This window comes from Engystomops pustulosus, chromosome 2 (genome assembly GCF_040894005.1).
Source record: "Engystomops pustulosus chromosome 2, aEngPut4.maternal, whole genome shotgun sequence".
Classification (NCBI taxonomy): domain Eukaryota; kingdom Metazoa; phylum Chordata; class Amphibia; order Anura; family Leptodactylidae; genus Engystomops; species Engystomops pustulosus.
The window spans coordinates 56,181,189-56,196,490 of NC_092412.1; the positions used below are offsets into that span (position 1 = coordinate 56,181,189).

Sequence of the window (15,302 nt, forward strand, 5' to 3'; positions counted from 1 at the left end):
CTAGGGAGTCTGAAAAATAGTATAAAAATAAAAATAAGGATAAAAATAGTATAAAAATAAAAAAAAGTTAAAAAAAAAAATTATAATAAAAAAACCTAAAATTTCAAATCACCCCCCTTTCCCTAGAACTGACATTAATATAAATAAACAGTAAAAATCATAAACACATCAGGTATCGACGCGTCCAAAAATGCCCGAACTATCAAAATATGATAACGGTTTTTCAATGCGTTTAACCCCGTAACAGAAAATAGCGCCCAAAGTCGAAAATGGCACTTTTTTGCCATTTTGAAAAATATAAAAAAATCTATAAAAAGTGATCAAAAGGTTGTACAGTCCTAAAAATGATATAATTGAAAATATTATCAAATTTCGCAAAAAATGACACCCCCCACAGCTCCGTACACCAAAGTATAAAAAAGTTATTAGCGCCAGAAATTGGCAAAATCAAAAAAATTATTTTTGTACAGGAGGTTTTCATTTTTGTAAATGTATGAAAACATTATAAAACCTATACAAAATTTGGTATCCCCTTAATCATACCGACCTAAAGAATAAAGTAGACATGTCATTTGGGGCGCTCAGTGAAAGACGTAATATCCAAGCCCACAAGAAAATGGCGCAAATGCGTTTTTTCACCATTTTCATTGCATTTGGAATTTTTTTCCCGCTTCTGAGTACATGGCATGGAATATTTAATAAAATAAAAATTTAAGGTACAGTATGGTAACATTTACAGTAAAATGGACGATGGTAATGTTGTTGTATGCCTTATGTTTATGAGCGACAGTTTTCCTGCTATATACCTGCATGTCATAAGAATTTAAATTAAAAAAAAATTCAAATCTGTTTTTTTTTTATTTTTACCGATGTTTTGTAGGCGTTGGAAAAGGGGTAGTCTTATACGGCGAATATATCTTAAACTGTATATTTTAAACAGGAAAGTAGGGGGGTCGTCTTATACACCAGGTCATCTTATACGCCGGAATATACGGTAATTGTATGTGTGTAGTGATTGTGTGCAGTCATGTGTGATTATGTGTGTCGCTCTTTCATCGAAGGTCAAAACCCTCTTAGTGCACCACAATCATATGTACCACAGTGAAATGAATGTGCTGTTACTGGTTCCTCCACTGGGTCTGTCTGGCTATCTGGTTCCTCATCTTCTTACTCAGTGTCGGATTGGCATGTGTTGGGCCTACCAGAGGTGGTGATCTTGAGGGCCCACCCTTCAACCATAAAATACTATAAAAAATTATATCATGTAGGATGTATCATCAAAAAGATTTAATAATCTATAATATCGGAATCTTTCTATATGTAATAGATCATAATATCCTGTAATTTCTCCATTTACTTCTAAATGAAGACCTTTGGGGCCCATTATAAAGTGTTAAAACATGGGGCCCCCCAGAGGATTTTCTGATGCTCTGGTGGGCCAGTCCGACACTGTTCCTACTTCTTGCATGGATGTCACACAGAGAACAGAAGAGAGAATTGTTTAATATGCTAACAAATTTTGTTCCTGACAAACCTGTGTCTCCTCCTGGATTATATCTATGGTACCTACTAGTGGCAAATTTGGTGAATGCATCTTGATGCAGTTTACTTTGTCAATGACAAAACACTGGTGACCTCTCCAGCAGCTGAACCACACAGCACTCCGGTATGTTCTAGAAGGCATCATGGCTTTCTCAAGGCTTTGTTTTTCTGGCTTTTTTTCAGTTTCTAACTCTAACATTATTTTCTTAAAGAGTTAGCACTACAGCCTTGCAGCGCTAATGTCCTTGGTTCAAGTCCTATCCAGATCAACATCTGCAAAGAGTTTGTATGTTCTCTCTGTGTTTGTGTGGGTTTCCTCCACGTCCTCCGGTTTTCTCCCACACTCCAAAACATACTGGGAGGTTGATTGGATTGTGAGCCCCATTGGGGACAGGGACTATGCGGAATCTGTGTGCGCTATATAAATAAATGAATTATTATTATTACTATTATTATTATTATTAAGAGCTTTGCAACCCATCTGTATTGCACTAATGTGTAATTTGGAGCCCAATAATTTTTATGAGCCCTAATGTTAAACCATGGGAAGTTTTATTGCATAAAATACTATAAATGTGTTTTTTCATTCAGGGGAAGAATATGACGTCCCACAGGAGCCATATCTGTTCAAATCCTCTGAAAGTTGGCACATATACTAAAGGGTAAAGTTGTGCCTTGCTATCTTGTCATAGCTTAAAACTAACTCAAACTTAATGAAGAAATAATTATTCTGCAATAAAAAAATATTTAAAATTTATTGAAATTGTTGAGGAATATGATATCACTATATAAATAAAGAATTATTAAAGGCATAACTCTTTCTGTCCTGATGCGGTAATGTTAGGTTTGGCACCATCTGTAATGTATTTCTCCTGCACATGTAATGCATCACTGTGAACACTAGAGGACGCCTGCTGTTTAATAATAGTGGAGTGAGGCGGTAATAAAGGATAACAAAAACTTTGCCACAATGAAGTGAAACCAGTTCAGGGGATTTTTTTAATTGAATTAACAGGAATAAATTTGTTTTATGATATAATGACTATGACAAACAGAGAAAAAGAAATCATACTCAGTGCTCCAGTTGTGTGCATTATAATGAGAACCTCAGGTTCAGGGTATAGGTGAGAACTGTCTGGATCTATAACATAGTGGGTGCCTGTTTTTTCTGGATGACATTAAAGTGGATCTCCATTCTCGGACAATGTTGCCTGCCAGGAGGTCATGATCGGTCTTCATACTACATGTGATTAAGGACGCCTTAGTCAATACATAGACTTAAACTGATCCATCTAGGAGCTGCCTGGCAAGTAACCTTCTCTGAATGGAGAGCGGCTGCTATGAGCCTTCCCTGTGGAGCACACAGGATCCCTTGTCATACAATGTAAAAGATATTTGATACTTAGATCTTGAGCACTTGTGTAACTATAAGACGTCTGGCCTAGCACCCTTCAAGGCTTGTTGGATAGAGGCAATACATTGAGACAGACATAGGTAAGATATTGGGCACAATGCTGGGTTTCTTTGCTTCTAGAGGGGCCTCCAGTTTATTGCTAGACACCGTGCAGTGTTAGGCCCTTCAAGCAGCAGAGACGTGACATAAATATCATTTCCAAAAGAAAGGCGCTCTGGATCCGTCTTGTGTCTTGTTCCACCCGCATTGAGGGGATTCCTTTCCTGGCTCCAGGTAAACTTGATGAACTAAGAAAAGAAAATGATTTTATTATTTAATAATTCTTACATTCCACTAACTCCAACTCTTCACATTGCTGGTAGATTCTGGACCCTGAAACTAATTAGACTCTCTATTGTCAAGTGGGCGGAGTCACGTGTTCTGCTCCATTCCAGGACCGCTTAGGGGGGTATTTATCAGGGTTTCTAAGCCACGCTTATTCCTAGCACTTGCAGTTATTTTCCTCTTTCTGCCACCTCCACATTGTGAATATTTGACCAATAAGAATTTGAAATTCTGCTAAATTTGTAAACAGGCTGTAAAGTCCCCCGTAGTAACAGCTTTTATCACTCTGTCCATATTCCAGCCAAACTATGGGTTTCTTTAGCCTCATATTTGCTTAAAGAGCTAACTCTCACAGCTCTCTCCCTGCATACAGAATTCATGACCTCGGCTTGATTTGCTAACTAAAAGCCTTCATATAACAACAATGGTTAAATACAAAAGTTATGGGTCTTGAAATACAACAATTAACCCCCCACCCCCCCACCACACATCCTTTTTCTGTAGAATACTGGTTGTGTGGGTGAATTTGCAGGTTGTAGCATTAAATAGGTTATAATTCTTATTACCTGGAATAATCACATCTACATTGTATTCATTCCACCAGGCAGCTCTAGATAGACGCTATCAGTCACTGTAGTAGGATGTATTGCCCTTTTAGACTGAGTTTTCCCCATTTCATTGTACAAGGAATTACTTACTTTATCGTCCATCTTCTTGCTGTTTACAGACCTATTTATCTTGGACAATCGGTAAGTGGCTGCTCTGTTTTTCTTTCTCCTTTCTTTCCTTGATGTCTGTGTTTGTTTGCCTACCGCACAGTCCTAGAATAAGAATAGAATGAGCTGTAGGTCTCTGTGTCATTGAAAACTGATAGATATTGCCTATGAGCTTGAGAGACAGGAGTGCTGCTGCCTCATTTTTCTGGAGGATCTCCTACCGGACTCTGTTCTGGAAAGAGATCAAGTACCACGTGGCAAATTCTAAAGTTAACAGACTATGAGGTCCATCACAAAAGTCGTAATGTGTCCCACAACTCCCCATGGAGGGATGTACACTTATTGAGTCACGGATATAAAGGTACATGCTAAGAGGACTCTTCAAAGAGACAAGAAGAGTCCTGCTTACTCCACCCACCTTGTTTGACTCCACCCTACAGTGTGTGTAGGAAGAAGGCTGTCAATCATCCTGTGTAGGTGGGGGCCAGTAGTACAGGATGAATATCACCAATAATAATTCAACTAGAAGTGTCACTTTAAAGCCACAGTTATATGTACCTCTGTTAAACCATGTAGTTAGTGTAAAGTATGATTTGGACTTGCTACCTAAGTGTGTTTAGTTGTATTACCAGCTCACTTACTAGCTCAAAATGAAAATGATCACTGTCCAACGTAGAGGTCTTTGTATTTGCGCTCTATACTAACTGAAAGATGTGCTGTCTGCAAATCCTTTACATAGGAATGAAAAGATCCTACGATGCACCCAGCCTCTATCCTAATCCTCATCCCTACACGACAATGAAATTTGACAAAGGGTTAATGGGGTGGACCTCCACAATCATTTTATCTAAAGGAGTTAAGGTACCTGAGTCTGACATTAAATAGAATTGTATTCAGTCTTGTCTGGCTGCAGTCTGATGAATTGAAACATTTTGTGTTATACCTCTTTTTACTTAAAGGAAATCAACCAGCAAAAACACAAAAAAAAACTAGAAATACTCACCGCCGTTCCTCTTCATCTTGATCCTGTAACTATCCTCCACTAGTCTTGAACCTAGAAAAGAGACTTATAATCAGCAGCACAAAGTGTGAGGACAAGATGTCCGGCACTCTCGGGTGCTAATTATGTACAACCTCGGTACCTCCCTCTCCCTTGTTGGGAGCATGGGAGAGGGCAGTGACCTCACATGAGAGGCAAGGTTCGGGGGTGTGCATAATTAGAAGCCCAGAGTGACAGACTTCTTGTCCGACCTGCTATATATAAGTTCTAGAAGTCAAGACTAGCGACAGACAGCGCCGGGTTCAAGGTGAAGTGGATGTGAGTATTTCTAGGTTTTTTGTGTTTTTGGACTGGTTGTTTTCCTATAAAAAAGTTTTTAGATTGTTACTGCTGAAGGGAAATCCTGACAATCCTGATTCATGTACATGTGGACAGAGGTGAGGAAGATGGGAAGCCAGCACAGTCACAACCTTTTAATAAACAATACAAATATTAGCTGATGATAAGAACAGCCTATTTACCCTTTGAGCAATCTGGCTGACAATCTTGTTTCCTCCCTAGTGAGTTATTCTCTTGTCCATCCTGCGTGACACAGCTACATGAGCCCGTCTGCTGAGACGCTGGATTTGGAGCTTTGTTTCCACGGCAACAGCACCCCAAGTTTGATCTGTTCTCCACGCTCTTCTTACTCTGTGGGGTACCGTCATCTTCTGAGCCTTGTTTGCACAAATGATGCTCTGCTAATAACTGGAGTTCTGAGGAAAGAGTAAAAGTTTATATGTGATGATATATAGGGATTATATGAGAAATCACTGTGCTGTGCTGTGTGCATTTAGTTTACATAGCATATACGTTGTAATACAAAATCTGATGCGTGTGCTGTACATTTGCATATTCAGACGGCTATTTTTCTGTATTAACATTCATTCTTAAAGCAGAATAACAACTGTGTTAATGAAATTGCTTCAATCCCCACTAGGGGTCAGTATCCACTTCCCTGTTAATGATAAAGTATCACATTAAACATAGAAGGAAATACTTGACCTACATGTTAAATAGCTCTTGGCATAATACATGACAGATTGTGCTGTTTAGCTACACACATGTGTACATGTAGCTGTTATATATAGCTAATGCACTTATCTGTTCATTTTAAGGAATACTATTCTAATTATCATCATTATGATATTAACCACATTCCCTCTATTACGGTGCAGCCCACACACACCCAGACCCCATGTGCAGCACAGGAAGAAGGGTCACATAGATTGCAAGCTCTTGCAAGCAGGGCTCTCATTTCTAATGTTTCATCTGTCCATGTTATTGTTCTATAGCAGTGGTGGCGAACCTATGGCACTGGTGCCAGAGGCGGCACTCGGAGCCCTCTTTGTGGGCACCCAGGCCATCACCCCAGGATGAAGTTCACCAGACAGGACTCAAAGAATCTTCCTACAGAATCTTCCTATAATGAGAGGTGAATTTGCCCTCCTCCTTTCAACTGCGTTGGTGTCTTTAGGAGGCTGAACGGTTGAAAGTTGTCAAAGAATGAACAGAAATAAATTGCTGTCTTGGCACTTTGCAATAAATAAGTGGCTTTTGGTTGAAATTTGGGCACTCAGGCTCTAAAAGGTTCGCCATCACTGTTCTATAGTTTCTTATTTTTTGGTATATGAACACCGTGACCTGTAAAGCACTGCAGAATATGATGACATAGGACTTGGAGGCAGTGTTGAGTGGACCCGAACCACAAAGTTCAGAGTTTTCAAATTTGGTCAAACTTGGCCGAACCACAATTTTCACGGGTCTGCGCATAACTAATTGCAAGACCCCATTTTCTTTGGACCAGCAGTCAGAATCTCAATAGCCATGAGAATGTACCTCTGTTTTGCAATCACTGAAGTTCCAAAGGTTGGATTTCATTGGCCCCACTTGCCACTTAAAAAAATATACATATTTGTATACTCACACATGACATTTACAATCACACATTTACACACTCATGCACAAATATACAGCATATACACACACATACAGTGACATATACAAACAAACGTACAGCATATATGCACACATACAGTATATAAACACACCATACACCCTGTGCACATACAGCATATACACATCATAGATACAGCATATATACACACATACAGTATATACACACACCATATACCCTATGCACATACAGCATATACACATCACAGATACAGCATATATACACACATACAGTATATAAACACACCATACACCCTATGCACATAGAGCATATACACATCACAGATACAGCATATATACACACATACAGTATACGCACCATACACCCTATGCACATACAGCACATACACATCATAGATACAGCATATATACACACATACAGTATACACACCATACACCATATACACATACAGCTTATATACATCACATATACGTAACATACATATTATGATTTAGTGTGTCAGTTTGAATAATGGGACCCCCTGACACTGCAGGCCCCATAGCAGCTACTATGGCTGCTACCACTGTAGTTACGCTCCTGCATCCATTATTCCCTATCGTGTAAATTAGAGATACATTTTCTCAGTGGTAAAAACAATTTATTTTGCACATGGTGTGTGCTCTCCCAGCATGCAGTGCAGCATGGAAAGTTGCTGGAACTGTTAGGAAGTGCAGAAATCTGAATGCAGCCCTAGGCTATAGAAGCCGATAACATTCATGATTTATAGAATTTCATGATTTATTTACTCTATGTAAATTACATCTAAACTGTAACAATAGGTCTGAAAAGTTGCTGCAGGAGGAAATTTTTAATCCTTTAAAATAGTTTCTCTATGTTAAAACTATCTCAGAAGTCTTCTAACCAAGACAGCTTCATCCCATGTCTCATTAGAGGCTCATCGCCAGTCAACTTGTGGACTACACGTCAAGTTTTCTTCTATTAATTAGAGGAAATGTGCCGACACTTACACATCCGTCTGCACACTAAACACTAATGTATTCCAGATAATGATTCTGGAATTCCAGAACTAGGAACTAGTCTGCTCAGACACGGACCACTGAGCCACAAAACTCCGAGCAGGTCCTACCGGCTCGGGCTATCTTTTCTAATGTTATATGGACCACAAACACTCGACTATGGAGCCTGATAAAGCACACATTCATGCACAGGTAGAGGAAGAATAGGTTCACGTTTTCATGTTTCCAATCATATCCCTTCCTAGGTTGAACTTGATGGACTTATCTTTTTTCAACCATATTAACTATGTAACTATGTTAGTATTATTCTCCCTGTAGTATGTCTGTAGCATGCATAGGTCTGTAGTTTGCATAGGTCTGTAGTATGCATAGGTTAGGGTGATTCTCAATGTATCCGTACAACGGAGCACAGCATACGTCATCTGGCTCGGCTCTTTCCCCTGAAAGTGGGTTCAGGGTTTCTCCCAAATTATATAACTGTTATTATATGAACAGTTGGATCACCAGTGAAACAACTACAATGTACACTCAGCGGAGGCCAGGGAGGGAGGCCATACAGTTGTATCCTTCCCCATAGGCTTTTATGGCCTCAGCTGATCGTATATATTTTGTTACAGAGCAGGATGCAGGATAGAAAATGCCTCCATTTTCCAGTATCTGACTATGGATACATTCAACTATTCAACTTTTCTGATGGATACACATCACAAAAATTGTGATGTGAATGCAGCTTCAGGTTACGTACACACGTTCAGTTTTTCAGGACTTAGGCCGGTGGCACACATGGCGTTTTGAATCCGTTTTTGGGCCGTTTAAGTAGTCCGTTAAAAAACGCATGCTTTTTTGAAAAATGCATGCGTTTTTTACCAGTTTTACCAATTATCTTAATTAAAACGGGTCAAAAACTGATGCGTTTTCAAAAAACACATGCATTTTCCAAAAACAAAATGTGTTTTTTTAACAGACTGCTTAAAAACGGCCCAAAAACGGGTTCAAAATGCCACTTGTGCCGTCGGCCTTATATAATAACAATTCTTTATTTATATAGCGCACACAGATTACGCAGCGCTGCACAAGCATGTCAAATTGGTCCCTGTCCCCATGGGGCTCACAATCTAAACAACCTAACAGTATGTTTTGGAGTATCATTAAGAAGGGCTGCTCCTCCCCTATTTTCACTCCACTCCTGGTTTGGGCATCAAAAACTGCATGTGAAAAACTGGGCGTGTGGACGCACCCCAAGGATGTCTCTGTTACACACAGTATCGGTCCTTTATTTAAATGGCCACAATGAATTCCTATATTTCCCCTGAAGAAGCCATCACAGGAGATCTGGCAATGGCCTCCCCCCTAAATCAACTTTTATTCAATAAATACATTTTTATTGTGAACCAGAGGGTTGCTTTAAAGATTCCTGGCCATTTTGAAATATATTGGGATATAAAATGGCAGAATCTTCTATTTCCTTCTTTTCTCCTCTACTACATTGATTGTCAGTGCAATGACATACGGCGCACACGACTTGTACGCTTAGCCTGGTTAAATAAACAATCATCCGGCATGCAGGCAAGCGTCGTGTGCCCCGGCTGCCAAGTGATCTAGTATTGATCTAGTAAACATCCTAACTTTCTATTCTCTGTATCAAGTGGACTGTAGAGAACAGTGATTGTCAATGTATCTGTACTACGTATTTTTTCAATCACAGGATTTTAATGCTGCGGTGCGGAGAATCATTATATAGTAGGTGAACGGAAATAATCGAAATGAGATGTTATCTAAATAATGTGCGTAATATAGATTAGAATAGCAATGGCTCATTAAGCTGGATGCTACATGAAGACGTGTAAAGTGCTGACGTTCCTGTGATGTGAGAAGCTCTGGGAGTGCAGTGATGTCTGTCCGTGGGTGGGAGTGTAGTACATCAGACCCCATCATGTCTTGTTTGTGAGTGGGCGGTGGTGTAAAACTACAGGTGTAATAGACCTCATTAGCATTTCCATCAGCTCTTTAGGTGCTGCAGATCTGAACAGGAAAAACACTTGTTAATATTCATTTTGCAATTTATGTAGAAGTGAGAAGAAATTACTGCTTGCCTTTTAATGCAGATATGATAGCAACTTACACCGTGCAGAAATCTATCTGACTAGATATTATATGTTGTGTTTCCTTAAACGTAACATTATATTATTGTCTGTGTGCAGGTAACAAAGGGTTAATTAGTGATTTTATAATTGCATTTAGTTGATCATCTACACATCCCCTGAATTCTCCATTCCATTCTAGAATCTGTGTTATCTTTAAAGGGGTTGTCCGTTTGTTTCTAAAATTCTGGAGATGAGCTGGGGAGGCATATTTAAAAAAAACAGACCTGTACTCACCTCCTCCATCGCTCCCAATGTCCCACACCGTCCCTATTCCCAGCACTATATCATGCACTGAGATATGGGGACAGGTGGGCGTGGCTGTCTGGATGCTGACCTCAGCGCACCGTTTTGTTTACAGGGGAACAGATTTTACCAGCTCCCAAATCACCCCACAAGTAAAACAGTGATTTGTCTTTAAATCAGAACAAATTTATCATTCTACAGGCACCTTACTACAGTTTTTTTGGAGTGGGCTGTAAGCGCTTTAAATAACAGAACTCATCTTTAAAGGACACCTGTCAGCAGGTCTCTGTCACTTGTCCTGTCACTACTACCTTTTGGAGCAACTCACAAGGATCCCATCCCAGCCTTTATCTAGTCAATTCATACATTAATCATTGCAAAATCATCTTTTCTTTATTATGTAAATGAGGCTGTCACATGGTCAGAGGCAGTGATGTCATCCCTGTTCCCCCTCCTCTCTCCTCCCCTGCTCATGTCTGTGTGTAATGTATAGTAAAGTAATGCTTGTGTCTGTGCTTTATCTGCTGACATGACATGTTCATGTGTGAGACACAGACATCAGCTACACAAGTACCTGACATGTTCTGCTATACACATGTAAGAGACAGACATCAGCTACACATGTACCTGACATGCTCTCCCATACACATGGCGGCATCAGGAGTGCCACATCATTATACAGTCTGTCAGTAAAGTTTCGGGGGGTGTTTCACACTCATGAATAAGCAGGACTACTGAATATGCTAATGACTCATTGGACCCATAACAGGTCATTTGCATACCGCTTTAGGACCTGATAGTTTGTGTTTACAAGCATGTAGAGGCACAATGTAGGGATGTAGGAATGCAATGCTCTCTAATGGCAGTGCATGAAAATATATTTAGTTTTGGGGCTTAATTTACCTGACAGGGGTAAATGGGCAATGGGCTTTACACAACAACAACTTAGAATAGAACAGGTACAACACAAAGCAATTCCCCACCCCTAGTGCACCAAGAATTCTATTTGAACAAAGAAAAAAATTTTATTTTATATACAATGAAAGATCACTGAAACAGGAAAGTTGAGTCTGGAAATCTTAAAAAGTTTCGTACACAATGCTGGTTCTTATCAGGGGCGATTTAGAAGCTGATATATTATTAAGCTGATATATTTGGGAGCTACAATATTATTGTTAAACCACCTCCTCCTGCTATTTTGATTACTTCTTCTACTATTGTTTAATAAAAAAACAATATCCCAAAAATCAGGATAGGCAGCAAATCTGAAAATACAGTACCATAGATAATTGAGTATAAGCTGACCCGAATATTTTTACCACAAAAAACTGGTAAAGCCTATTGACTCGGGTATAAGTCTAGGGTGGGAAAATGCATTGGTCATAGCCCCCTCCCAGTATATAACCAGCCAGCAGCCCCCCAGTATATAGCTATGCAGCCTCTTGCCCCAGTATATAGCCAGCCCCTTGCCCCCCAGTATATAGATAGCAAGCCCCCTTACCCCCAGTATATAGCCAGCCCCCTAAACCCCAGTATATAGCCAGTCATTCCCCTGCCCCCAGTATATAGCCAGACAGCCCTATGCCCCCAGTATATAGCCAGCCAACCATATGCCCCCTTGCATATAGCCAGCTAATCCATGCCCTCAGTATATAGCCAACCAACCCCCTGACCAATTATATATCCACCCCCCTGCCACCATTATATAGCTAGCCCCCTGCCCCAGTATATAGCCAGCCCCATGCCCCCCAGTATATAGCTAGCTAGCCCCCTGCCCCCCATTAAATAGCAAGCCAGTCCATGTCCACCAGTATATAACCAGGCAGAAACCTGCCGCTCCTGTATATAGCTTTCAGCCCCTGCCCCCCATTACATAGAAAGCCAGCCCATGTCCCCCAGTATATAGCCAGCTTCCTGCCCCCCAGTATACAGCCAGACAGCTAGTCCCCAGTATGTAGCCAGCCACCCCCAGTATATAACCAGCCCCTGACCAAGTATACATCCATATTAGATTTGAATGATCTTAACAGGGACTGGCAATACATTTCTATTAGACCCTGGCAGAGCTTGTTATATTGACAATCTATCAAATTATTGCCATCCATAAATAACTTAACAAAAACAATATAAATTTGGTATGTCCATGATATGTCATTAAGAGCGCACAGAGAAAATCATATAAAATGAAGACTTTCAGAAAATGAACAAATGTCAATTTTGCACTGCAACTGGAATTTTTTCCAGATCCCCAGTAAATTGCACGGAATAGTAAGTACTGAGACTACAAAGTAGAATTTGATCCAAGGATGATTAGCCCTCAAATGTATATGTAAATGAAAAAATATATATTTTTTTTAATTTGAGGAGTAAAAACCAAAATCCAAGAAGTTAAATATGCATCAGTGGAAAACTTTCATCTCTTTTACCTTTCAAATATGATAAAAGCCAGAAAGTATATTATATCCCACAAAAGATTAGATCATATCCTAACATCTTCTACACGCAGAACTATTATTAGACTCAGCCCTTGACAACATTTTACTGTTTTGTCTTCCTACATCTGAGATTTCTACCCCTGTCATGAGGAGTGACTCATTCCCTGTGAGATGGACCTGGTGAAATGTGCAGTGGGAAATTACAAAAATTGCATGAAGTCATTTGACAGAACCTCATTTCAGAGTTTCTAATGTACTTTACTGAGCATCTCGCAGAACAAACACTTTTAGTCATTGATGCACTTTATTAAAATGTTGTTTTCCATAAACAATGGATGAGAAAATCTGCTATATATTTAGAAATCGGGGATGTTTTTTAGTCTTTGGTTATAACTCTCCTCCATAATTCCTTCTCTTTTCAGGAGAATTATAAAATTATAGAATTATAGGGTGATCCCAATGGCTATAATGGGGTCTGTTATTTTGTTGGTTGAAAGAGTCCAGGGACTTTCTGTCTGTGATTTTCAATTAAACCTGCAAACTGTATGGAGTCTCTGACACAAATATAAACCCAGATAATAGGAACATTTTCCTAAAGCTATCCCTGCTAAAAATTATTTAAAAAGTATCTCTATTTTTTAAGAAAGTGGACCAATTAGCTTTTACATGTGTGTTACAGGTGTGTCCTTATATAGGGTTATAAAATTCATCACCATCAACTGGGAGCATCAAATTGTAAATATGTACTTAAAATTCTCAGAAAAGTTTCTCTACATTGTTGTTATATATAATACACTTAAAGGGGTTGGCCAATTTTCGATTAATCCATTCTATCTTGTACCTTTGCTTCCTTTGAGAGCTTCAGCCTTTCCATATCCTCCCCATGCTGCCCTTTGCATACATACACAACTTTCTGTTTCTCATCTCTTCAATCTGTTCTAATGGCATCACCCACTGTATCTCTCTCTCTCACAATCTGTCTTACTGTCAGACACAGGCAAAGGGGAAGGGGGTGTAGCAGGATGAGTCATTATCTCCAGCTGCAGCCTCTCCTATTCATCAGAGATTAGACATGTAAACAAAGATCCACAGTGAGTTTGCAGACAGCACTAAAGTAAGTAGCAGGAATGCTGAATCCATTGATGAGATTATTGGGATTGTTATGAAGGCAGTAAAAGCACATGGGCAATTTATGCAAAAAAGTAGCCACCCCAATTATGGACAGGTCCCCAACAAATTTGTGTCATTAGGTGATTTATAATGACGTTAGGTCACAGTATTCAAGGTTAATTGGGATTTCTAGTCCTCCCTTATTTTTCGTGTGATGACCTGTCCATCAGATCTCATACAGATACATACAAGGATTAGAATTTATACTGTAGATGTAGTTAGAAGAAAAAGGCTTGGTCCTCTGTACAGTGGCACTGTTTGTAAGCTATCCTAAAGGTAGCCTGAACTACCCTAAAATAGAAGCAACTAGGCACAACTGTAATGTAGTAATAGGCAGAAAGTTTTTGCACCGTGTACATGCGGGAAGGACCCCCATACTATAAATATGCATATTGTGTCTAATTTTAAAAGAGTCTACCACTTCCACCAAGTGTTATGATCTGCTTGTGGCAGATTGTTGTCAATTTTGCCATTTCCAAGATATTTCCAGGTCAATCCTTATGCTAATGAGACAGTCATTGGCGTCTGCTATTTCTGTCACTTTCACGCTCTTCTACTATTGCGCTATGATTCTCATAATCTTATCTGACATAGAAGGTATCAGACTAGGCGGGAATAGAACTGCACCAGTGCTGAGGACACCCCGGGGCGCACTAACTGCCTCATTAGCATATGGATTAAAAAATGTACTTCCCAATAACAGCGTAATGGATAAAAATATTAAATATGTCATTTGTAATCATAGTGCATTTCTCTACAGCATTCTGCAGGAAGATTATAAATGTGTGGAGCAGGGAGTACTTAAGGTGAACTAACACCAGGACTATTATGTATTTTTGGGAACTACATCTGCAGTTAACCCCTAGGCGCACCTGGACGTTATAGTACGTCCCCGGGGCTAGATGCTTAGCGCACGGGGACGTTCTATAACGTCCTGCTTCTGGCACCGGCTCACGAACGGAGCCGGTACCAGAAGCAGCGGCTGTCAGCTGTCTAGTACAGCTGACAGCCTGCGCTAACACCCGCGATCGGAGCCGGCTCCGATCGCGGGTGTTAACCCCTTACACGCCGCGGTCAAACATGACCGCGGCGTGTAAGGGTGTAAGCGCTGTGGATCGGATCCCCCGTGCCGCTTACCGGGGGATCCGATCCTCTGCCGGGCAGCTCCGAGGACTGGCATGTGCCCCGGAGCTGCCCGGTCTCCATGGCAGCCAGACCCCTTCCGGGTCTGGCTGTAAACTGTCTGAGCATGCGCAAGCTTGCTCAGACAGTTTACACTGCTCTACAATAAAATAGTATTGTAGAGCAGTGTATTGAACTTAAACCAGTGATCAGAGCATC

At 40.2% G+C, this 15,302-nt stretch overlaps 1 protein-coding gene across 2 annotated transcripts in view; it reads right to left on the reverse strand.

Moving 5' to 3' along the window:
- Window positions 1-2,513: 2,513 nt before the first annotated feature.
- Window positions 2,514-15,302, reverse strand: part of PPP1R1A (protein phosphatase 1 regulatory inhibitor subunit 1A) — a 108,114-nt gene continuing 95,325 nt past the window's right edge. For both annotated transcript variants that reach the window (XM_072134700.1, XM_072134701.1), the window contains 3 exons: window positions 5,518-5,751; window positions 3,979-4,101; window positions 2,514-3,243 (listed from right to left, as the gene is read on the reverse strand). In XM_072134700.1, coding sequence (XP_071990801.1) covers window positions 4,010-4,101; window positions 5,518-5,751 — 326 coding nt within the window. In that variant the 3' untranslated portion in view covers window positions 2,514-3,243; window positions 3,979-4,009. The remainder of the gene's footprint in view (window positions 3,244-3,978; window positions 4,102-5,517; window positions 5,752-15,302) is intronic.